The 26789-nt window shown below is 43.3% G+C and overlaps 1 protein-coding gene across 1 annotated transcript in view; it reads right to left on the bottom strand.

Annotated features, from left to right (window-relative positions):
- Positions 1-10911: 10911 nt before the first annotated feature.
- The window catches only part of LOC306704539 (ski oncogene-like), a 74113-nt gene continuing 58235 nt past the window's right edge, over positions 10912-26789 (bottom strand). The window contains exons 2-7 of the mRNA XM_079170929.1: positions 22299-22415; positions 20014-20129; positions 19220-19527; positions 18772-19094; positions 16823-17053; positions 10912-14575 (exon numbers count right to left, since the gene is read on the bottom strand). Of these exons, the coding sequence (XP_079027055.1) occupies positions 14387-14575; positions 16823-17053; positions 18772-19094; positions 19220-19527; positions 20014-20129; positions 22299-22415 (1284 nt within the window). The 3' untranslated portion in view covers positions 10912-14386. The remainder of the gene's footprint in view (positions 14576-16822; positions 17054-18771; positions 19095-19219; positions 19528-20013; positions 20130-22298; positions 22416-26789) is intronic.

Here is a 26789-nt window from a genome sequence, read left to right on the forward strand (position 1 = left end):
TAAGCTACAGAAACCGTTCAACTATTAAAATGTTCAGCTCTTATGCTATATCTCTTCATATTTCTAATCTTTACATTTTTTGAATTAATAAGCTTTTTGCAACTTTTTTTTTAATGGGTTTCTATGGAGAATATTTTCTCTACTGATATGAGGTATCGTAGAGCTCTGGGTGAATACAGACAGCTACAATATTTATTTCCTGATTCAACAAAGCTGCCAGTCTCGTGGGGAGGGGAGGGGGGAGCTGCGCTCATGTGATTGGTTGAAAATGAGGCGGACATCTGATTGGCTACAGATAGGTCTATGTTGAAAAAAATGCATTTGTGAATCCAGCGACGTCAGGGGAGTCTCATAAACCCACAAATAAATGTGAAGCGATTTACAAATAAATGCAGTGCGATCCACAAATAAATACATACAAATCTACAAACAAATACATACAAATGCAGAAATATTTGTGATTTATTTTTACATTTATATAAATCGTAATTTATTTATTTGTGCATTGGAATGTATTTGTGAATTGTTCTGCGTGCATTTGTAAATCGAATATATTTGTGAATTGTTCTGTGCGCATTTGTGAATCTTTCTGTTTGCATTTGTGAGTCTTTCTGTGTGCATTTGCAATTATTGAGACTGATCTGACCCCATAAGGACGCACCTGGTGTTAGAGGCAGACTGATTAAGAAACGTTACAGTAAACAGTGATTTTGAACAAAGCTCCTGCCTCCTTTTAACAAAAAGCAGGAGTCTGAGTGCCAAAATATGGATACCGTGAGAAAGATAAGACTCTGCCGAACGCGCTGATGAGCGTTAGCTCCCATCATTTCCAAAGGCTTCTCAAACAAAGATGTATATGTCCAGTACAGAAATGACGGGAGCCATTTGTGGACTGTCCATCACGAATACAAGATTCAATCCAAGAGTATGAATCTAAAATGCAGAAAAGAGAGAAGCGTTATCTCAATCGAACCTCAGCGATAGTACCGGTAACATCGGCGTGTGTAGCTATATATTGCGACGTCTTCGGGCAGTAGAAGCCACACTGTCAACATTTCTTGCGAAACTTTCTAGTTTTAATCTGTAACTTAAATTCCGTAGCAAATATACTTATTTCAAGCCAAACCATGATGCATTTATTGAAAATAACCAAGTAATTTAGTTTTCTTTCAATTTACAACATTAAGCATGTGTTTAAAATGCAATTCGCAACAAAATACGCTTCCCTCGAAACATAATAATGAATGCCGTTTAATTAGGGAATATCATTTTGTAGCAGACACGTTCTCTTCCATTCATGCAGCACTGCAGATAAATTCTTTCAGGTGAACTGTGCTGAGTTGTCACCCAGCTGTCAGTTTAACACAGCGGGACCAACTCTTGGCTGGCTAAGGAAAGCACACTTCATGAAAGTGACTGACTCACCTACTCATTGGTTTGCTCCCAAGGACAAATAACAATGCTTTGCTAATTTAGTGTCAAAGTGCAAAAGTATTGCCAAAATAGTGTTCTTTGAATATAGCCTTGTTGGATCACTCTCAGATGAGTGGACCAAATATGTAAATCATATCACAGCCAGTGGCAGCACAAAGCTTGATTTTCTACAACGGTAAACCTGCCAATTGACCCTTGGCTAAGCCCCGCCCCCTGCTACTCTGACAAGCTGTCGGAGCTACCAAGGAGCCTATACTGTCACTAACTGCACTCCCTGAAGAAATGTTGTCTACTTTTTTGGAAAAAACAAAAAGTGATTTCAGAAAAAAGCAGTCAGAAGGCTCTTCTATGTGTGGTGGGCCGTCAGGGCCTGCAAAGCCTTCTCTGCTGGCCTAAACAGAATCACAAAGTTATAGCTATTTTATAATTTAATAATCGTTCATAAATACACTACATGTATTCTAAATATTTTTCCCATTATCTTATTTTCTCATTGCACAGCTACTGTGTTCCTCAGTTGCTCTGCTTCCAGTGCAGCTTGTTTTAAGTAGAGCTTTTATCCAATCAGATTTCACCTCTGTGTCTCTAGGTAAGAAGAGAGGCCCGAGGCCCACTAGGCCTTTGCAGTTTAAGTGAATGGGGACGATATTGTTGGTTGTCATAGTCTTCAACCAATCAGATTTTTAGTTTGACATGTTGGGCGTATTCTTCGACTTGTCAGAGCTGTATAGGTGGCTTTCAACACGTAATTCTTAAACCACGGGGGGTGCTCAACCTGATTAAAGAAAACTGGGCGGAAGGTCCGAGCACCGGGTAAAGTGAGATCCAATACGTCCTGGACCTGAGAGCAAAACTCCACACACTGGGTCGGATGTCACGTGATCATTTGCTCCAGGCCCAGGAAAGTCAACAACGGCTGTACAACAGAGGGGCCAGGCTGAGACAATTCACAACGGGAGAAAAGGTACTTGTATTGCTTCCTTCTTCCAGCTCTAAACTCCTCGCCAAGTGGCAAGGGCCCTTTGTGGTCACACAGCGAGTTGGGGATGTCGACTATGAGGTTGTGCGTTCTGACAGGGGTGGAGCTACACATATCTACCACCTCAACCTCCTGAAAGCATGGAGAGAGGCCGAGTCTGTTTCTCTGGTGTCCGCAGTATCTGAGAGAGAGGAGCTGGGGCCTGAGGTTTCAAAATCCACTAATCCCACCTCGCTCCTTTGTGAAGCCCATCTCTCCGGGACCCAGAGAACAGACATTGCCCAGTTGCAAAAGCAGTTTACTGACGTGTTCTCCCTCCGGCCACGACGCAAAGACCTCATAGAGCACCAAATCGAGACTCCCCCGGGCGTGATGGTGAGGTCACGACCCTACAGGTTACCTGAACACAAAAGAAAAGTGGTTCAGAAGGAATTGGCGGCTATGCTGGAGATGGGGGTAATAGAGGAGCCCAACAGTGCCTGGTGTAGCCCCATTGTTCTTGTGGTCAAGAAGGATGGATCTATACGGTTCTGTGTGGACTATCGCAGGGTGAATGATGTGTCACAATTCGATGCGTACCCAATGCCCTGAGTCGTCGACCTCCTGGACTGACTGGGCACTGCGCGGTTCTTTACGACAGTGATTTTCAACCGCTGTGCCGCGGTACACCAGTGTGCCGTGAGAGATCACCAGGTGTGCCGTGGGAAAATGTCCAATTTCACTTAATGAGTCAAAAAAAATATTATTTAGTTGTTGCAAATACTTCATCATTGTTGAGCGTCTGAGCTGCAATATAGTGGCTGGCTAAGTAATAATACTCTTCCATGCCAGTGGGTGGCAGTAGGTAGCGCAATAATTACTTTGTTAATTTAAAACAGTAGATTTAAATGACGCGAGGGGGAGGTTGTGATGACAAGACGAACAGCGATGGAGAAATATTTGAAAAGGAAAAATGCAGACTCTGAACTGGGCCCTGGACAAAATAACCCAGATGAATTGAAGCTAATTAGCGTAATTTCGGGAGCAGGACCACACCTCTAACACGCCTCTTCCGGTATTCCTACAAATACCTCCCTAACCCACTCTTCCTGTCCCGTTTACGCATTCCAAACCAGGACCGAAAGCAGGTAACACAAGATCGAACAGTCAGAACGTAAGTACTCTAAAGGTGCGTTCACACCAAAAGCGTTTCACGCGTCGCGAATCGCGCCAAACGCGTCAAACGCAACGCCGGCATCGCCGGGGACTATTTGTGTTCATTCGCGTCCATCGCGTCCAACGCGCCAAAAAGGGGGCGTGGCTTATCGGCCTGAAAGCTGTTCAACTGTCCGCCATCAACCATAGAAAAATAGCCTCTATTTCTGCTCAGTACGTGTTGTGGAAGTCCCAGATATCACGGGGAACTAAACGCCGTCATGTCTGGTTCATAACATAGTCCGGAGGAGCACCGTGGATTTCATCGAGCTCACTGTGTCTAGCGAGCCACACGTCGGCTGTTTACTACAGCTGTATGAACACACTATAAACTGACTTGGCTGTGATTTAACGGCAATAAACCGACAAAAAGGGACTCCGAAATAACTACGTAATGATGCCGATTTGTACTTGTTTTATCAATGAAGCTCGGATCGATCGGTGCTAGGCTATGCTAACATTACGATAACGTCATATAGACGTAAATACGGCAGCCTCTATTCATTGTTTGTACCATATGGTTTACACACAAACATGTCTACACATAGTTTGGTCCGGTCTCTACTGATATGAGGTATCGTAGAGCTCTGGGTGAACATGGCGGCTACAGCATTTATTTTCTGATTTAGCAACGGCAGGACTTCACTGATGACGGAGAGAGCAACTCAACGCTGATTGGCTATCGCGCTGGAGCGTCACGCGATTTTTTCGCAGAAGTTCAAATATTTCAACTTCAGCGTTTGGGGCGTTTCGGCGTTTCGGCGTTTTGACGCGTCAAACGCGCCGCGCCGCGCCAAACGCGCCAAACGCGCCAAACGCGACGCACCAAACGCGCCAAACGCCCCAAACGCGTCTGTACATAGACTTTGTATGTAATCGCGCCGCGTCAAACGCGTGAAACGCTTTTGGTGTGAACACGGCTAAACGATCACTTTACCTACCTAGCTCCCACCATGGATGCCATCGCGCTTTCCCCTTCCGACGACGAGTACGATTTCTTCAGAAGTACCAGCAGGAACCACTCCGAAGTCCCCAGGATTCCACAAGATCCGACAACTCCAACAGCGTCTCCATGGTCCAGACACCGCCTTCCTCACCAGAGAAGCAACCGAGTCCGGCAAGCACTCACAAAGTTCCTTCCAAAGTCTTCATCCCGCCCGGTTCGTCCCTTCATAACCTGCAGAACTACCACAGTTCATCTGACAATTCGTCAAAGTATTCCAGTTCACTTCCCTCGTCAGCAAAAAGGGGACGAGTCCTTTCAAAATCCGAAAAACGCAGCCGCAGTTCCCCGACTCTATCACCCACGAGAAGGATGTCAGCCTCCCGACCTCGTCCTAACTATTCCGGGCTCACCACACGCAGCCAGACGCTCCGTCACCACGCTCCGGCGCGATCCCCAGAAATCCAGCCTTCACTGGACCGTGGTAACCCTACAAAAAGCATTAAAGGAAAACGGAATCCATTTCCACCGATCGGACAAAAAGCTAAACTCTTCGATTTACTTATGTTCCAACCGCCGTGCTAGCCGCCCGGTAAACACCGGTTCACTTCCGGATGACGTCATCGCACAAAAACAAACATGTCGAGACGCCACCAGGGCTACTGGTAAATAAATGTGAAGCGATTTACAAATAAATGCAGTGCGATCCACAAATAAATACATACAAATCCACAAACAAATACATACAAATGCAGAAATATATTTGTGATTTTTTTTTACATTTATATAAATCGTAATTTATTTATTTGTGCATTGGAATGTATTTGTGAATTGTTCTGCGTGCATTTGTAAATCGAATATATTTGTAAATCGTTCTGTGTGCATTTGTAAATCGAATATATTTGTGAATTGTTCTGTGCGCATTTGTGAGTCTTTCTGTTTGCATTTGTGAGTCTTTCTGTGTGCATTTGCAATCATTGAGACTGATCTGACCCCATATGTTAACGTTCGTCATTATCGCGATTTAGGAGGAAAAAACGTAACGTGATGAAACATGCAGCCCCCCCCCCGTGTTCCGGTTCAGTTCACTAACGTTAAACAGGAACACCGGCACATCTGGTTGCAGGTTGTTTGTTTTAACTCAATGAGGTCAAAGAGCTTCAAGAAGAGGTTGTGTAGTGCAGCTTGATTCAGGGCTGAGCTGTGAAGGAGCTGGGCCTGGATAAAGGTGGAGCTGGGCCTGGATAAAGGTGGAGCTGGGCCTGGATAAAGGTGGAGCTGGGTCTGGATAAAGGTGGAGCTGGGCCTGGATAAAGGTGGAGCTGGGCCTGGATACAGGTGGGGCTGGGCCTGGATAAAGGTGGAGGTGGGTCTGGATACAGGTGGAGGTGGGTCTGGATAAAGGTGGAGGTGGGTCTGGATACAGGTGGAGGTGGGTCTGGATACAGGTGGGGCTGGGCCTGGATAAAGGTGGAGGTGGGCCTGGATAAAGGTGGAGCTGGGCCTGGATAAAGGTGGAGCTGGGTCTGGATAAAGGTGGAGCTGGGCCTGGATAAAGGTGGAGCTGGGCCTGGATAAAGGTGGAGCTGGGTCTGGATAAAGGTGGAGCTGGGCCTGGATAAAGGTGGAGCTGGGCCTGGATACAGGTGGGGCTGGGCCTGGATAAAGGTGGAGGTGGGTCTGGATACAGGTGGAGGTGGGTCTGGATAAAGGTGGAGGTGGGTCTGGATACAGGTGGAGGTGGGTCTGGATACAGGTGGGGCTGGGCCTGGATAAAGGTGGAGGTGGGCCTGGATACAGGTGGAGGTGGGCCTGGATACAGGTGGAGGTGGGCCTGGATAAAGGTGGAGGTGGGTCTGGATAAAGGTGGAGCTGAGTCTGGATAAAGGTGGAGCTGGGCCTGGATAAAGGTGGAGCTGGGTCTGGATACAGGTGGGGCTGGGCCTGGATAAAGGTGGAGGTGGGCCTGGATACAGGTGGAGGTGGGCCTGGATACAGGTGGAGGTGGGCCTGGATAAAGGTGGAGCTGGGCCTGGATAAAGGTGGAGGTGGGTCTGGATAAAGGTGGAGCTGAGTCTGGATAAAGGTGGAGCTGGGCCTGGATAAAGGTGGAGCTGGGCCTGGATAAAGGTGGAGCTGAGTCTGGATAAAGGTGGAGCTGGGCCTGGATAAAGGTGGAGCTGGGTCTGGATAAAGGTGGAGCTGGGCCTGGATAAAGGTGGAGGTGGGCCTGGATACAGGTGGAGGTGGGCCTGGATAAAGGTGGAGCTGAGTCTGGATAAAGGTGGAGGTGGGCCTGAATAAAGGTGGAGCTGGGTCTGGATAAAGGTGGAGCTGGGTCTGGATAAAGGTGGAGGTGGGTCTGGATAAAGGTGGAGCTGGGTCTGGATAAAGGTGGAGGTGGGTCTGGATAAAGGTGGAGCTGGCCCTGGATAAAGGTGGAGCTGGGTCTGGATAAAGGTGGAGGTGGGTCTGGATAAAGGTGGAGGTGGGCCTGAATAAAGGTGGAGCTGGGTCTGGATACAGGTGGAGGTGGGTCTGGATAAAGGTGGAGGTCTAAACAGACGTGAGTACAGCTTCCTGCTGTCACAGTGTTTTAAATACATTGATAGACAGGGTATGCTGAATGCAGCCTCTGCTCCAGGAGATGAAGTACAGCAACAAGGGCTCACTGTCCTCTCATCACACTGCAGACACTGTTCACTGTGATGACCACAGCCAGAGGACCAACAATCCCACGTGCAGTTAAATCACAGCTATTATTTTACTCTTGATAAGCTACCTTAGCCAGAGTAGATTATCATTTTCATTTAAATAATTGAACTGGATTGAATGCATAATTGCAAATAGAAGATTGGCCACAATCCTAACAGCTGTACAGTAACAGTAGAAGTTAATATGAAGACATACAGTAATGAAAACTAATCACTTTATTTGTACAGGCGATGGTTCTCGCTACTCTTGATATCTTTGTTTTTATATGACAAACTTTTAAAGGTTAATAATAATAGAGCTGAAATACTGATTAATAACTGAATAATAAATTAGATTTTTGCTTAAAGTAAATGTTTTATCACTTAATTTTCTTCTCAGAGTTCACCAGAATGCTACATTTTAAAGTTCATATTTAAAATAAAATTCTCCTGGTATGTGTGAGCATATGGCGTCACACATATTGCCAAATATTTGAACTTGTTTTGTTTAGTTTTTCACAGGTTGCACTTTATTGTTATTATCTTGAAAAGATATTCAGTGCAAAACAGGTTAATTGCAGCCACAATAAGCTATTTTTTGCCAAATATTAGTTATTTTTTGCACAGGTAGAACTTTATTTGCATTGTTCTAACAAAGGGAGTGCACATTGTATTTGTTTTTGTCTGATGGAGCGATCTGGTTTACTTGAAAGTGATTGCAATTTTATTTATTCTATTATTTGAAAAAGCACAGATGGAGGAGTCACAAAATGTTTCAATAAAAGTTCAACATGGACCATTTTGTGACAATTTTGTTGGGGCGGGGGGGCATGAACATTTTTCTTCCTCCAAAGTGGGGCGTGACAGAAAAAGTTTGAGAACCACTGGGTTAATCCAACCATCCTCCTCACGCCCTGCTTGGCCTTTCTCATTCTTTATAGTGCTTCAGTTGCTCGAACCATTCTGGAGATTGTTAGAAGCCTGTTCCATCTCATAAACTAAAGGGTGCGTTAGTATCAAACAACGAGGGGCACTGACCCGGTACTCACGGTACTTGACGTGTTGGGAGTGACACCAGGTCGGTGTCTCAGGGCCTGCCTGTAGACTCTTTGTAGCCTCTGACTGGAGTAGAATAGACAATGCTAGCGAATGTTTACCTGGGTTTAGTCACTGCTGTTATCTTTCAGTTTCGAGCATCCTCTTTTGTTCATTTATAGTTTACACATTCATAATTGCAGTCTGTGCCAGCTTCTTTTGTCATTATTTTAGGATGGAATTTATTTTAAGGCAGCGTCTGAAGGTGAACCAAACCAGAAACCAACTTCACTTGCTGCTTCTCCCTGCACTGGATACTATAAATCTGTACTGTGCACACACAAACATGTAATCCTTGCTGTGTGTGTGTTCACACTAATGAATGTTTTCATCAAATGCTGTCAGGCCAAGGGGGCGTTAACTTGAAACCTAGTGCACATTCCTTTCTAGTTAAGTGTTTGCAGCTCATCTTTTCCGTTTTAAGGTTTTCACAGTAATTATGGAGGTTTCTCCAGCGCCCTAAAACCATATCTGTGTACATAAACCGGATGAGAGGGTGGAACTAGAGGAATGTTTAGTGTTGTTTTGGTGTGCTGAAACGTGGCCTCTGCACTGCACTGAAGCAACTCAACTTAGTTTTAGCTGAGGGGTTGTATATGATACATATAAGTCATCTGATATTCTGACATCACACGTTTAATCTATTTTTCTTTCTGTTTCGTCTTTGTCTCAGTGTGTTCAGCTGCTTTTATTTGCTGCACTTTGTTCTCCGAATGCTGTAATTAGGGATTCAAGCCTGTGAGGCAGAAACCAACTTCTTTAAGATGTGTTTCCTTCGTCTTTTTAGCCCATGAATGCTCATATTTGTAAGTTCAAAGTTTAAACATGTGCCAGATGACACGTTTTACAGTTTGTAATAATACATCCTGAACATGTCTGGTCTTGAATACGTTTTTCCTTCAGAGATCTTGGCTCAAGATGAATTCACTTCACATACAGTTTTTACATTTTAATCCGATCTGCATGTATTGATCTATGTCAGTCAGTGTCAGGAAATCTGTTTGTTTGCTAAGTGTCACCCATATAACACTCATATTTGATAGACGTGGCCAAAATAGAAGAATTAAAGGGGCATTGTTTACTCGTTGTGAGGAGAACTACTCAACCTGCTGTCAGTTGTAAAATGTCTTCTGAGGCTCTGGAGGAGCTTTGTCTAGTCTGAGAAAATAACCCTGTCGATGTCATAGTGATGTCATCAGGGTTATCTCAGCTGGGAAACTATAGTAGAAAACATGCAAGTTACAAACTGAAGGCATGGAGTCTAACAATGGACGGTTTTCAGTTGCATTATAGGAAATGCAGGCGCCATTTCTTTTGGAGATTGACCCATAGGGCCTAAAGTGCTGCTTCAATTTCGGTCCTTCTTTTTTTATCTTTTAAGTAGACATTTAAAGAGAAGACATATTTTCATATCACCAGCTTTAGTTCCAGATTGGAACTTTTGCCCCGCAAACAACATTTGCAAAATATATCTATAATACTTTGTGACCAGATTAACGCGCCATTTGGATCCCTTTCATGGTCCCAAGAGGAGGATTTTGATTACCTGCAGCCTTTTGTCTAACATCAAACTTAACCCTATTTTTAGTGACTTTATTCGACTGAGAGAGTTGTTTTTCACTCTTGATTTCTTCACAAAACTGAGATCCGCAAAAATAAAAGAAGAAACTGATCCGTGATTCCCTGACATTTTGGCTGCTGATCTCTACAGGTAATTATGCTTAGTTTAAAGGACCAGTGTGTAGAATATGTGTGGATATATGGGCAGAAATGGAATATTATATTTAGAATTGTGTTTTCGTTAGTGTATAAATACCCTGAAACTAAGAATAGTTGACTTTTCGTTATAGGGAGCAGGTCCTCGTCTCAGAGTTTCTACAGTAGGCCAGAACGAACAAACCAAACACTGGTTCCAGTGAGTGAGCCTACGTTACCTGAAAGGTCACCCACGTTCTCCGACATGCTTGTGAAACTGCGCTAAATGAGCCACTGATCGCTAAACCGCAGCTAAACTGCCGTCTGACTTACGTTGCTCCTTAAGTGTGTTATTATGGTAAAGATGGCCGCTGAGTGAAGCCAACGGCTTTAACGGTTTTGCACTCGGTGGCTCAGGTTTCCACAGTCTTGGAATGAAAGGAGTGAGCGGACGGGTATTCTGCTGGTAGCAATCTGTCCCCACACCACTAGGTGGTATTAAATCCTACACGCTGTCCCTTTAAGAAGACCTTTCCCTTCCTTTTTACTGGGCTGTATTTCACAAGAATGAAGCAAGGACTGGAGAACATTTTTGAACACGAACCTTTTTGTAGCAGAAACACAGTATTGTTACTGTTGAGATCCCTTTGAGAGTCCAGACCTCATTGAGAACTAATGAAGTGTGTCTCTCTGATTCTGAAATCCTGACAACAAGACAAGATCCCCTCCTTGGACAACAAATATTTCATTTGAACAGACTGACCTGAATTCATCATTAAGGCACACAGTCTGCCATATTTAAAGGATATTATTATGTATTGTTATATATTTTATTGTTAACCAAACAGGCAGCAAAAATAAGAAACTGGGTCATTCAATCTGGACAAACAAACTTTATTTCTGGTAATGCATCTATACACTGTACATTCAGTCATTGTAGAATATAAGCATTGCTATTTTCAAACATAATCTCATAAAGTCCTTTACTTTACAATATAGTCCGTGTCGTGAGAGAAGAGGAAGGGTGTTGCTGAAGGAGGGATGAGGAAAAAGGCGTGAAAAGATGAGGGAAACAAGGAGGATAGATGAAGAAGCTAAGCTTTGTTTCATACTGTATATGTGGCATTAATGAATGGAAAAGCTTACATTTACCTCTTACATAAAAATAGTTCTAGAATTGTAAGGTTTGTATAGTATTAGCAGCAGCACAGGGCTAAAAAGATACATGAGGATGAGGGGAAAACAATCTGCAAGGTGGCGTAGTCGAGTGTGACCATACGGTAGGTCTGCTATCTCATACTGAACATACTGTTAAAAATATATATGAACTGGTGAAAAAAGTCATTCAATATAAAGACTACAGTAAAAAAACAAAAAAAGAAATGGATTAAAATGTTTATGTAGGGAATATTCTCTTATGCACTGCTGTTCAGTTAAAACACAAATAAAATGTTTAAAAAACCCAAACAAAAAAAACAAGACAGCTATTGTAAGAAAAGATTTCTTTTTGAAAAAGGAAACACCATGTACATATATTATACAATATTATAAATGAAAAAAATATTTACATTTGTAAATTCTTATTCAAATCTTCACACTGGCTAGTTATTTGTCTATTAATATGGACTGTTATTGCTGCTTTACTGTCCATTATTTAGCAAAATGGTTGTCCTTTAGAAAACAAGACGCTGTTAAACTGCTTTTTTGCGTTTTGCGTGGGAGAGTGAAAGCCAATGTCGTTATTGTCTCCCTTCTTTTGTAGAAAACCATGAGTAAAGTAAACTACACATAGGCTATCAACTCTTTTGAGTGTAAAAACAACTACAAAATGTACCAATTTTAGGTTCTGCCAAAGTCGCAGACGCAGTGTCGATCTCTGAGCAAAATCAATGTTAGGTAAGAAAAGGGCTTTTAACGTAATGCCCTCTTTATTATCCTTGACAGTCTCTATATACAACCCAAAGTAACAATTCGCCGAAGCAAGTGGCTTTTCAAGATCTTCTATAAAAACTGTTTGAACATGCATATCTTTGATTTCAAATGAAGAAAATAAAGCACTCATTCAGGGAAAAACAAGCCTCAAGCTTCTAGCATTTGTTCAACACAAAGTTTGTAAACTGGTTGGTTTTAAGAATACTGATAAAAAGAGCTGCTGATCGAGGGAGGAGCTTTTAATTTGAAACCTGCAAACAGGAAGTTGATGAGAGGCCCAGCCCCGACAGCTTTGTCATCAGTTTTCCTACTCTGGAAACCTTTCGCCCACGTCCAGGCACTTGAGGTTGTCCAGCATTGCATCAACTTTTTTATTTTCTTCTTCTTCTTTTTTTTGTCGTCTTTTGTTTTTTGCAAGTGTGAAGTTTGTTTTTCTTAAGAGCAATATACTGTGTGTTGTTTTTTTATTACCTTTTTCATCTTCTAAATAAGACAAATTGCTTTAAATTGCATAACACAATAAAACCTTTACATGTACAGCATCAATGCCCAATAACTGACTATATGTATGGCAAACTCAAATTTCATGCATAAAGAAAATATGAGTTTTCAATTGGAAAAAAAACATAACAGACAAGCAATAAAGTATCTCCACGTTTAAAAACAACATCAACAACCAAAAAGGAAATGTAGCATTTAACACAATGTACATTCTGATTGCATTGTACCCACTGTGTGACGGCAGATTCCTTTAGAATAAAATCTGATTTTATTCTTCCAACATGTGACGCATGCTGTTAATGAAGTTTTGTCAAATTGTTTTGGAGTCATAACCGGGTGCTCGAGCGACATTTGTGTCAATAATATTACAAAAAACTTTCCAACAATCCCAGACTGCATCAGCAAGCAACAGGCAGAGCCTTTTTTCTTTCCGTTTATTTACAAGACTTTGCCTTTAAGGAAACAGAACAACAGTATTTATTCGAGGTGCATATAATCAACAAAATGCTTACTGGATTTATATGGTAGCAGTCATGTATACGATGATGTTTTCAAAGTAAGATTGAAGACAATAGTGGGAGTACAATGCATTATAACAGTATCTCGTTATGACAAAGTGCGATTCATTATTGTAAAGTCAAAAGAAACAAAACATACATTTATATTTACATACCTTAATTTAATTAAAATGAACATTTTGTGGTTCTTGCCAAGGGCGCCCCATCCAGCCCACTATGATGTCATAGATGATGGTGTCTGATGTCAGTTGGAGTAAAAAAAACATGCCGGCTTTCATCACTCGAGCGTTACAAGACCAGAAAACAAGGCCCCGCTCACATCTGGAGTATTTTATCTTTACAAGATACACACTTCAGGGTTTTGACCCAAATGCTTAAAATATCAAACGGCAACCAGTGTGTGACTTAGTGGGAGCAACACTGAGCCTGTCGGATGTTGGTATTGATCATCCAAAACAAGAGCTCTCTAGAAAGGTGCCTTTAACACAGCATGTTTTTATTTCCAATTCCCAACCCGGGGTTCGGAGAGAGAAAAATATCAGCCCAAATACAAGCCCGCCCACTGCTCAGAGAAATAAATGATTTTAAAAAACAACAATGGGAGGAAAAGACGGGTCGCTTGAACTTTGAACTCAATGCTTTTCCCCTCAGTGGACTGGGATGGCTTCCTGAAAAAAACCCGACAAAACCACGGTGGCACTGTGGGAAGTTCATTTGCTTGTTTTGTTCATCTTCTGATTCATTTCTATCTTTTATATTTTTCAAACTTCAATAGCACAGAGAGATAAAGAAACTGTCCATTTTGTGTTTACATTTCGCTATGTAGTCTCTTAAATAGCTTAGAATGTCTTCAAAATCCTCCATTATCTTCGTCATGGCGAGGGACGGTGGCAGAGACTTTTTGGGGAACTGTGGGCCGAGTGTGAGTCCCCGCCCTCCTGGACGCACCTCTGTAACACCTCTCAACATCTGTGAAACTCCAATATAATATGATCCTCTCTCAGCATGTATTATCACAGAAGTCTGTCCCAAAGTCTCACCTCATTTTCTTGTCAGGCACAATCACATGTTGTGCTGCTTTACTTTTATTCGTGTAGTTCTGTGAGTTTGGAAGGTGAAAGCGAGTCAGTGCTTGATTTAGAAACACCTGTTTCCTTGATGCAGCATTGTACATTTCCAGTCCAAGGAAACCACTCACTTGACTTTTCATGGATGAGGAGACAGGTCCTTGTTTCTTCTCTCTGATCGAGTCTTTCATCGTTGCGTCCTGGAGGGCGAGCGGGATGGACAGTGGTGGGATGTGGCCGGCTGGTGGCTGGGTGTGTTTATGGTCTGATTTGGGCAGAGGATGTTAGGGATTGTGGTGATGGGCAAATGGTTGGCTGCGAGGTTGGCTGCTGGATTAGTTGTCAGCTGGCGTGTCCTTGGGCGCCCCCTCCTTGTCACTGTGGGATTTGGGCCAGAGTTGATGCTGTAGCTCTTTCACCACCCTCTCCAGGTGCTCCCTGGCCTCCCGCTCATGCAGCAGGTCGGCTCGGAGCTGCTCGCGGTCCGCCTCGGCGTGCTGCAGCTTCATCTGGAGGTCCTCGATCTGGAAAACACATGGCAGGAAGCAGATGTGACTACGCGTCATGGTGCAACCATTGATCATGATTCCTGTTCTTAACTGAGCTGTTTATATAGACTGCTTACGCAGCTATTTCATATGCATGTTTACACGATGTGTCGCCCCATCGCCCTGTTCTAGACACCAATGTTCAAACTCCAGCCCATTACTACCTTTTACAAGATCCCAAATTTAAAGGGGAATATTCGCCATCTTTTATGTGGATGGTAAATGTAGTCGATTGAAGCAATAAATTCCTCATTGTGCCTTATTGACCTAGAAAGAGCTTTCCTGCTGCTAAATCTGCTGCTCTTCCTGCGTCCAGCACCATCATTTGACGAGACGGTGAAGTAGTTGGAGGCGAGGAAGAACTACAGGCTGTTTTAACTTGGCTTTCTAGCCTCCACCTCTGGGTATCCTGAAGAAAAGCATTAGCCATGCGAGAGGATTTGGCCAGGGCCCCTCCGGGCGTCACAAACTTGTGCTATTTAGGCTTAAACCTCACTGTATAACGCGTGAAGCAAGACATTGGATACATTCTAATATGTCTGATAAGTGAATTTCTGAATTGCCAAATAAATGATCAAAGACTGAAACAGGTTCCAGGAATTCCATGGCAACAATGAAGAGGTGGGGAACTGCACTCCCAAGGCATTCTGGTCCTTTGCCTTAACGTAGACCTCTTTTCAGCAGTCTTTTTAAGCCCTTTGAGACGTCTTGGCTGTCTTAACTTTTCTGATTAAGGGGGATTTTGAGCATCCCAATATGAAACCTAGCTGGAGTGAAGTTATCAGCATCAAGAGGCATTTTTTCATTGTGAGGGCACATGTAAATAATTCCATATTAAGTGGTTGGGAACTAGTTCTCTGGCAGACATTTTGGGAATGGGTACGGCCACGAGCTGGTGAACAAACCTTAAGTTTCAGCAATCTGGATGTTTCCAGTAAAATGATCTTGCTGTAGTGGCAGATCGGCTTCCTAATTTTAGTTTATTTGATTTGTGACTGCTCTCAGAAACCTCGTCATGAAATAGAGTTCCTAGATTTTTGCTGATATTTCAACACAGTCTCTTGTATCAAGCTGACGTTTAGAAACAGGTGGTTTTTTTAGGAATGTGGCATTTGAGAGCACAAAGATACCGCTGAAAGCCTCAGCTCTCTCTTCCTGTCCTGAGCCAAGGCTGCACGTCGCAATTTAATTGAACATCTTAATGACGGCCTTCCCCGGTCTCTGCAGAGGAGGTACGCAGATGCAGCTTGAGAGCGTAACCTCCCTCTTGTTTCGTCTAATCTGCATTTCCCATGGTGCCTGAGGGAAGTCAACGTCTCTTCCTGTTTTCTTTCGAAGGGGGGTGTATCCTTCGTCTGTGCACTTGAGGCTACACCCATTTATTTTTGACTGGAGAAGAGGAAACGTCTTTTTTTCCCTTGCCTTCTCTTTTGCTGACCTTGAGAGTATTTGAGACAGTAAAACTTTGAAACACTGCAATTACTCTGAGGGTGTTGACATAATTGTCTAGACCAGAGGTCTTCAACAGGGACCCTAGGGGGTCCGGGAGGTACTACAGGGGGGTCCACGAAATCTTTGGTTGATTAGACAATTGTTTTTCCAAACATGAATCTTTCCATTATTGTAATAGTTCAGTATTGTATGCTAGATAACAGGTATGTTTATGCATGGCAGTGGCAATAATAGGCCGTCACTCATTTTCATTTCCACATTTATATTTAAAATAAAAACGTCAATTTGAATAGCTTGTAGGCATGATTGTCATGCAATTGACAGACAATGTTGATATTGGCATTTGTATCAGCTGACAAGGTATGTTTCTAAATGTCAGTGGCACGGCCCCCCTACTCACTGTACCTTCACATGTTTAAAACAAAAACATGAATATATCAACCTGTGTTTTATTTGAATAGCTTAGTATTGAATGCACAATAACAAGGTATGTTTATACATGGCACTAGGCCCAGTTTAATATAAAACACAATTTTATACAATATATATAGTCGGGGGACCCTGCTCCATCATCAGTTTGGGGGTCCTTGGCCTGAAAAACGTTGAAGACCCCTGATCTAGAGTGCACATTAGACATCTGTCTACATTCAGTTCAACCCATGCACCGTGTCTCTTAAACGAATCATCAAGAGCTTATAAAAGTTTCATCTTATCTTTATTACTTTATTATTTAATCGAATTCTTTGGACAGCGACGTGCGAGCTGACTGACCTGTGCCGAGTACTTTGCGCGAAGACGCCCGGCCTCGCAGCCTTTATCGCACACTCTCAGCTGCCGGGCCTGCTCCAGCTCCCGCTTCAGGCGGACCCGCGACTCGTTGGCTTCCTTCATCTTCTTCTCGCTCTCGGCTCGCAGGCGCTCAATTTCCTTCCTCAGGTTTCGCTTTGCCTCAGTCGCCTCCCGCAGCTTCTCCTTCTTGGCCACCCTCAAGAACTCCAGCTCCTGGGAAGAAGAGATTGCAGATTGTCTCTCTGTGGTTCATACAATTATTATGCAACTAATCACTTAGGAAATTAGCTTTATTCCTTCTTTTATTTTTTACATCATTTGATTGAATTATTGAGAAAATTCAGTGTCCCCCGATGCTGATGCCACCAATGTGAATGCCGGTGGATGTCTGTCAGGTGGCTGCTTTGCTTTGTTTCTGGGCTGTTGACACCCGAGAGCTGTGCCGTGTTACAGGAGGCTGCAGTGTCCATGTCAGTGTTTACATTGAGCCATGTCAGGGGTTAGGGCAAAGTGTGGGCTGACAGAAGTGAGGCTTCCTTCCTCTGAATCACTGGAAGAACATGTCACATCCACAGCCTTCTCATGAGAACTTAGCAGTACAAACATGTCTGTTATCAAGCTTTGTTGGTCCTACAAAAAAGTGCAAATCCCCATCACACCCTTTACACATCAGAGGCTAGAGGCATCAGGGTTAGTTCAGCTAATCACAGCAGGGACTCTACTAGTGTTTTTTTAAAGTCAGACCGCTTTTCGTTCAGCCTGTAGGTCGGTTAGGATTTGTGTTACTGATGGAAAGTGAAAGTGGAATGCCGCCCGTTTGGAATTGCTTTTCCTCAGTTTAGGAGTCATTTTGTGCCGCTCACCCACACAGACTCCTTCGTTGGCATTTTCTTGTTCTCGGTCCAAGACCAAAAATAAAAATGGAAGTCTGGCCTTTCCCTTTGCAGAAACATCCGCTCTCATTGTTATCACTTGCCAACTCACGCTAAGCTTTGCTGACAGTGATAATGACTTTCAAATCCACTTCTGCATTTTGATGCCTAAGCTCAAGTAATAAGTAGTAAGGGAGAAGCTTAAAGTTTGTTATGAGCTGCCAGCTAGGGCTGGGAAATCCCTTTTTCTCAGCAAACAGAGACACAAAGCACGGTGCATTCACTACAATGAAGTCACATACTATGTATATGTAGCACATCAGTGTGAGAATAAAGACACTTTATCACCAGGGTGGCCTTAAATGACACAGAGGGGGGTTTAGGGAAAGCAGTTTGCTCCTATATGAGGTATGAACATTTAAAATGCATTCCAAATCATAGTTTTCTTGGGAGAGCTGTTTTAAAAACATCTGGGGCGAATGCAAGTCAGGTTTCGAGTCAAGTCTCAAAAGTTTATGTTGAGTCCAACCAAAGATTCAATTCAATAAAGACGAGTCCAAGTCAAGCCTAAAATGAAGTCTCAAGTTAATCAGGAAAACAATTTCAAGCAAAGTCCAGACGAGTCCAAGTCCAGTCACAAATACTTAATACAAATACTTAATATTTAATACTTTCCTTTCAACTATTAAAATGACAGCGCTACACGATGACAGCGTTATTCTTTCAAATCTGAATAGTATTCATTTTTATATGCAGCGATGTCTCCGAATCCATGACGTAACTTGAATAAAGGTTTAAGTGTTAAATAAAGTGTCAAACCAGTTCAGAGGAAATTTATGACCTGATGTGAGTACAGGTTTCAAAGTCTACAGCGCAGTGGCTCTCTGGCTTTGGAGTTGTTGGAGGTTGTATTCCAGTCTTTGTGCCGAGCTGGACTAAACACATCTCAGTTCTATCTGTTCACTTAATGCACACATTTCAAACTCTTGTCATTTGACACGGGGAAAGATGAGGGACAAACATATTTCTGATACACGTCGTATATGAGCGAAGCCCTACCTGCTGGAGGCTGCGTTTGGCCTGCAAGGCCGATCCCAACTTCTCCTCCTGCTTCACCCTCATCTTAACAATCTCGTGCAGAAACTTCTCCTTTGACTCTTTGGAGTCCAGTCCGCTGTCCAGAGCCTGCCTCAGGCTCTCCAGCTCTGACTCCAGCCCCAGCTCTGACGGGGTCACGGCGGCGGGTGCGGCCGCCGGTGCGGTGCCCTCGACCGACGTGATGGTGCAGATGGGCCCTTGGGCACCGGGCGAGCTCAGGTCCTTGGCTGAGCTGCTGGAGGAGGTGAAGGATGGTGACGACAGGGAGGACAGGGACGAAGTGACTGTTGGGAGAGACCAGAGAAAGAGAGAGGAATGAACTGACATCTTTCGGTAGTCAGGACTCTAATCTGGCTGAGCCCCATAACAAAAAAAACATCTAGTTGATGGTATTGAGTTCTTTGCTTACATTCGTCGCGGCTCTCCACTTCGATCTCCACCTCAGAGTCCCTGTCGTCCTGAGGCGCCAGCGGTGCCGGAGGCTTGCTGGCAGCTGAGGACGGGGGGCAGGGGGCCTCTGGCCACGGAGGCTGGAGCTCCTCTGTGGCTCTCCTCTTGCGAGGCCTGGAGTTGGCGCCCTCGCCTGGGGGTTCGCCCCCACTTGGATGGGAGGTGCTGGGTACTGACGGGGACATGGGACCCACCTTCCCCAGGGCCAGTGGTGCCAGGGCGACATTGGGGGCCACAGCTTTCTCCGTGCTCTTGTAGTTGTAGAAGCTAAAAAGACACCAGAAACTTTAACTTTATGTCTCTTGATGGTTATGTACAATAAGATAAATCAAGGTTACTTCATGAGGAACAGCTGAGTTGTGCCAGTACCAGATGGTATGGTCTGATTTGAGCTGCCTGAGCCAACCAGGGAAGAGAAACATTCTAATAAAGTGCCTGCAGCTCTTTCCTCCCACTTCATGAGAAACTGGGCAGACCAAGAGTGAAATGGTGCAGCCTGCACTTGCAGCGCCGTGCCAAGTGGGTGTCCACAGCATGAGTGTGTGTGAATGGTGGCGTGTGGGAGGCTGTGGCATAGTCAGACTTGACCCCTCTGACACCAGCCCACCCAGACAAGTGAGAGAGCATGCTGGGAGCTCATGAGATCCAGCTGAACAAAACAGCTTCTCTCAAGTCCAGATATTACATTGTTTGTGATCTATGAGCAGCTCGGCCCATTGTGGACCCGGTTGTCCAACACCGTGCTGGGCTCACCTGTCTCTCAGCAGGGCCAGGGGGTGACTGGATGGTTCCTTGTCACCAGCAGAGACGTGGGGGGACCAGGGTCTGAAAGCTGAAGGCCTCTGTCTGGGCTGAATGCAGTTTGGCCCCTGAAAAAATGACAGTGATAATACTTTAAATCACAAGAAATTGCATTCAGTAATGATAGAGGCAGAGCTGTGTGTTAGGGATGGATATGGCTTTACATTCTGGGATGCTATTGCCCATATGATACCTGACACTGACAAACATTAACATGCTTTTTTACAAATTACTTTTTCCTTTAGCAAAAGAAGCAACATCTCTAAATACATCTCTGATACTTTACATACATCATACACACAGAGTTTGATACCAAGCCCTTTTTATTTATTTAAAACATTTTTAAATTTGGGTAAGCAAGCATCTCCAAATTGATTACATTTAATATAGTGTTGGTATAAACGTTTCTTGAATTAGTTTTAAATTGTGCAACAGAGCTCTGCTTAATCTTACATCTGGATTTACCCATTTTAAACCTAGTTTTGCTGAAGTTTGATTAGAACTACTCTTAAGACTAAGGCTACATCCACACTAATATGTTTTGGTTGTAAAACCAAAACGATCTCCGTCCACACGGCGTTTCAGCATCGTTTTCGAAATGATCTCCATCCAGACTAAAATGCCTGAAAATGAATATCACGTGACTCTTCACGTACACTGGGCATGAAGGTGGGTGCCGGTGTAAACAGGAAGTAGATTGGTTGCTAAGTATTTAGTATCGCTAAAAATACGACGAGTACGAGTGATATACGATTAATAAAGTAGTCAGTAATAAGGAAAGTTAGTGCTTGATACTTCTCTTCATCTATGAACTCAAACAGACACATTTCGTGGACGTTTTATTTTTCAGACTTAGTTACAGTGCTGCAGGTTCTGCTCTCTATCTCTCTCTCACACATCACATTTACTTTACTATTAACACTTACACATAATAGTTTACTAGATTATGGGTCATAAATGTGGTCAACACACGTCTCTCACTCGTTTCCTTTCGGGTTCGTAGTTGTCTGTTCTCACTCGTAGCTCTGCTGGTGTCTGAAGTCTCTGTCGTACTGGACAGCAATTCATGTTTTGTTCCTTTATAGTTTGTGTGTGGACTTCACAATAGTTGTGCGGAACAAAATTAGCATTAATAAGAAAAGGAAAGTCCTCCGTTTTGTGACCGTCCTCCTCAAAGCCGCTAACGTGACTTCAGACGGCCGCTCCGTAGGGCCGATAACGCCGCTGGATGCGCCGCTCACTAATCGCTCCAATAACAGCTGCTTCCTCCGCAGAAATGCAGACTTTAACTGAACAACAGCTGCTAGTAAAGACAACAAGGTCAGCAACACCTGTAATCAGTTGTCCATGTTGAATGAACCTGGTAGTCAATCTGTAATTAATGTTGTTGTTTGTGATCTTCCGAATAAGGGTCACGTGATAGGAGTGTGACGAATCAGGCAAGGACACGTCGCGACTGCTAAGAACCAATCAAGTAGCGAACGTGGGTGTGGGCGTCATCGTTTCCAAACGTATTTGTTTACGATTGTTCACACGAAGAGGAAACCCCGGAGTCTTCAAATGTATCCATCCTTGGGAGCATAATGTGGACGCTCAGTGTAAACGTAGCAAATGGAAACGTAGTAGTGTGGACATGGCCTTAGTTAATCCTTGTTGGTGTAACCCAGCCTTAGAAATGTTTTGTTCACAGAACTGCTTTTCTACCTTGGGTACGGTCCACAAAAGCAAAATTAGACAGTAGAATATTTCATGGGATTATTCGTGATAAAGAGTCACTTATTAGTGTCACAAAGCTTTAGGTTGCAGTTCTTTTCATGGAGACTATTCCATTGATTGAAAGGGTGTGAATATACCACAGTAAGTAATCGTGCTGTAGAGACTTGAGTGAGTGTGTGATTGGAGAGAGGTCAGTATGAAGATTAATAGTTTAAGACATTCTAAGTATACCTCCATTGGAACCATATCTTCAGTGTACATTTTTTAGGGAACATTGATCTTCACAGGGGACATCCATCATATTGTGTTACTTCTATCTGTCTCAGTAAGTGAATCTGCAGGGCTCGTGGCGTCTACAGTTACCCCCTTTGCTAGCATTGGCTTGCCAAATCTAAATTTAAGAGCTACCCTCATCCGAAAACTTCTATATAATATTACATGACATCTCATCTCGTGCACCATGCATCATCATTATCTTCATCATCATCACCATCTCCCCCTCCGAGCTTAGCAACACCAACCTTATTGGAGGCGGACAGGGACTGGAGCCAGTCGTGCTGCTTCTCTTTGTCCGCCAGCAGGGCTTGCGATGGAAAGTCGTCATATTTGGACTTTTTGATCGGGATGGGATCGGAGGTCTGGAAGAGAAGGAGGACATGTTGTTTTAAGTTTTTAAAAAAAATGCAGGGTGATGAGATCTGGTTGTATTTCATTCAGGGAGACATTTTGGAATCATCACCAAAGACATTATGTGTACATTTAACTTATGATGAGGACTACAATCAGTTAACAGATATATGTACTGAATAGCTGTACTATTGCAAAAAGGTTTGAATGTGCAAACACACCCAAATAGATTTTTTTTACTAGTGAGGTGAATGCACAGGTTGTCAACTTAACAGCTGGCTAAGGGCTGTCTCACTATAATGTCTGAGAATGCACCCAATAGTGTCAGCCAGGCCAATGACGTGTGTGTGTGTGTGTGTGTGTGTGTGTGTGTGTGTGTGTGTAAGGAGGTCTGATGCGGGAGTGCCAGCGGAGGTGTCTGATAGCTGGAAGTAGGAGTGTGTGTTTAAATGTAGGTGTTTTTTTCGACTTTGACACACACAATCCAATACAGCTAAGTGTGTTTGCTCATGGGCAGCCAAGAGAGGAGGCTAGAGGTGACTGGGGCAGTGTGTGTGTGTGTGTGTGTCTATCACACAGATACATCCATACAGACAAACAAGTAGGGGTTTGTCTCTCGTCCCCCGTTAGGCTGGCTTCTTAGCTATGACCTCAGCCTTTCCAAGCTGTGGCTGTCACTAGCTGCCACACGCACACACACACACACTGACACACAAACGAAGAGCAATAGAGTGCTGCAAGATGACGTATTTTTGTAGTTCCCTCGACAAAAAGCCATTGGGATTTTTCAATTACTTTTATTAGTTATAGCAAAAAATAATGTTTATGATACTTAGAAGTTGTGTTCAGCGAGATATTCACAAATGAACACCGCTTTTATGGTTTCTGAAGCGTGAATACAATCAGACATTAAAAGGCTAACAGACTTCACCGTGGTCAAGTCTGTTAGGAGGACTAGTGTTCTCGTGATGACCTTTAGGTGTCTCATTTAGACACTTGTTAGCAGCCGCCTTTTTTAAGACACGTAAAAGCTTCTAAATTCACAGGAGGGGTATTTACTGACATATTTTATACCGTAGAACACAACAGTAAACTCTCTTAAGCTTGTGTTAAACACAAACCTTATATCAGACGTCTAACCAAAGACCCATTGACTTCAAGATGAGAGAACTCATTTGCGGGTTTTAGGACTCATCCCTGCACTCTATTCCGATGCATTATTGATTGAACACAGGACATGAATTATCCAACTTTGAGTCCTACTGCTTTGTATGGGCCTTAAGTGGGCCGGTAATGCAGAATATAAATCAAAATGTATTTTCCCTGAGAAAAATGATACCTCTAACATCTAGCTTTAAAATGGACTTTCTTAACAAGGATTTAAATTCTGATCATAAATGTGAAATTGTGTGATGCATATATTTGTATTGAATGGGCATGCATTTTTGTTTTTTAATTGCTAGTAGTGATTTGGCTCAATTAAGCAGCTACATGATTGTTTACCGACTACTGAAACAAAGTACTTCTTGTTTCGTCGTGGAATTATTCTTTGCATGTGGAGGTCACACATGTAATGCATATCTGGGCTGGCTCTGTCAAACCAACAGTATTTCTAGAGGGGATGTATTCACTCACTTATAACTGGTACACTTAGTGGTGGTTTGTCTCTGAGGATCTCCCCCAGGAATCAACAGCGTGCAGCCAGCAAACACACACACACACACACACACACTCCACCTCCTGCGTGGTGTCAACAGGTGGTCATTTGTAATGGGGTTAGATACTGTTGGCAGTGTGTCATGCTATGCCACATGCGTAATCAGAGCTGCTCTCACAGGAAAGTAGCGTGGCTAGACGAACAAATACCGCTGAGGTCTGCCGATGTGGCAGCTGTCCTCATTCCAGCAACACGGCCCTGATGTACAACCCCATGACTTTCAATGCCTTTCCAGAACGACACCTGAGGGCTTCCATGAGCAAGAACGTTCTTTTCTGTCTGCTCCGGTAGAACAACTCTAGACGATGTAAGAAACAGTTATTTGTTAAGGCCTGATCTCAGAGCAATGATGAATTATGTCCATTGCAAACCCCTTAATTATTGGATGTATTATCAAGTAAAATGTCACAGTATAGCAGCCGGGATTAACCAATCCAGTGAGATATTAACTGAATTTGACAAAAAATGTATTGGATTAGAATCACAGCTGTTTTAAATTGCTGATTTCATGGCGAGTTGACACACATTAATAGGACAGCAGCGTAGCCCTGATGAGTTAACTCAAAGCGTATCAAGATAAAAAAAAGGTGGCAAATTGACATTTTCATGGTGGCCCTAGATTAAGAGGGGATCACTAGGAGTCATCCTCTGGGTACATGTAATACCAAAATGAATGCAAATCCATCCAATACCTGCTAAAACATTTCAGTCTGGACCAAAGTGGTGGAGCAACCAACTGACTGATATAGCCATCACTAGAGCAAAATAATGGTTAAAAAAATCACAACACAAGACACCCCCAAAAATCCCAGATAAATGACATGTACTGTATCTACATTTCACTGGTCACAACGCATTGTTTGCATTGTGTCATCCACAGTGCGTAGCTAAGGAGTCACTAAAATGCCTGTGCACTTTAAGGTAAAAAAGCGTCTATTTATAATAATTAAGATTTATTTGAATAGTGTTATCTAGTAAAAAGACAGATGCTACAGTAGAACAGAGTCCTGGCTGCAGCTGCTAGGTTGTGGGTTATCTAGAGATGAAGAGATATGTCCTACAAATCGGGGCCAGAGGCAAGAGGCTAGTGCCTCTAGTTCAGTCCACACACACACACACACACACACACACACACACACACACACACACACACACACACACACACACACACACACACACACACACACACTGTGCTGCCTCTGGGCAAAGTCTCTGTGCCACGTGCCAGTCCTCGTCTCGTGGATTACCAGTTGCCAACACCGTGGGTTTCCATCAGGGCAAGATCCGGCCCCGGTAATCTTGGATGGAGGAGAGCATTGGAGGTCAACAATTGGCAGCTGAGCTCATGGGACTCAGCTGTGGGGGTGGAGGGGCAAAAACAGTGGGACTGTGAGACATTAGGCAAACAGACGGCCACAGTGGAAATTCCTATTTTAAAAAGCGGCTTGGTGATGTCTAAAAGTGGCTGGCCACTCCTGGACAAATCCCTTTCGGAGTGTTTTAGGGCACATCCAACTGGTAGGGTTAGGGCAGGGGTCTTCAATTCAATTTCCAAAAGGTCCAGATTGAGAAAATCTCCTCGGGCAAAGGTCCGGAACATTACAATAATATCTAACTTGCACTATGTAGTGCCATACATATATATATATATATATTCAAGAAGCCTAGTAGTAGTAACGTCTCTGTGTAGTCAACAACTGTCACATCAAATAAAGAAAGTACACATCAATTATATTTTAACAATTATTATTCTCAGTTTTCAAATTTAACTGGATGGATTATAAATACTATATAGAAATACATAAATAAATGTTCTTCTCATTCCAAGTAACGTAATGTCTGGATTAATGAATAACTTACATAACGGAAAGCTTTTGAAAAATGTGCATCTTAAAATAAAGTTGAAAAATGTATTTCACTGAATTGTCCTGCAGCTTTAAATTCAGTTCATTCAGGGTGAAGTGATGTTAATCAAAAAAGCCACAATATTATATTTTTCTCATCTTCTATTAAGATAAATTAGTGTGCATGGACTTTATCTGACTTTATCTTGTTTCAGCTCTATTCTCTCTGTTTACATCATTGCACAGTGAATTCATGTGTTAGAATCTGATCATATTGGGCTCTTAGCTTTATTTTCTGTATCTTGATTTCAGATGTGAGTGGGTAAGTTTGCTCCAAATGAGACATACTATTTAAACTGCCCGTTAGAAGAATTCATCTAAACGAGTCTGTCCGATATTGGTTAAAGACTCTGATGTCTCTGACCGGAAATCGTCTTGAGAAATTATTTTTTCAGCCAGCATAAATATTTTCTCTTTCCTCGTCTCTCCCCTGTGTGTCGCGGTGTGTATATATCTGACTGGAGTCAGGAAACTTGTCAGACAACCCATATTTGATTGGCTGAATTGCATCACGTGATGTGATTTACTACGCATTGGTCGGCCCATTTCCTGCACCGCTGAACAAGTGCCGTAAATGCTGGAAAAGCTGCGTCGGTTAAAATAGAAGCGCTCCGTCAAAATTTTATAATTCTCAATTATCTATCGTCTCCTGGGTCCAGATACAATGGCGTCTGGGTCCGGGTCTGGATCCGGACCGCGGGTGGATGGATGGGTGGATGGATGGGTGGATGGATGGGTGGGTGGGTGGGTGGATGGATGGGTGG

The sequence above is a fragment of the Pholis gunnellus genome, assembly GCF_910591455.1.
Source record: "Pholis gunnellus genome assembly, chromosome: 2".
Taxonomy (NCBI): Eukaryota; Metazoa; Chordata; class Actinopteri; order Perciformes; family Pholidae; genus Pholis; species Pholis gunnellus.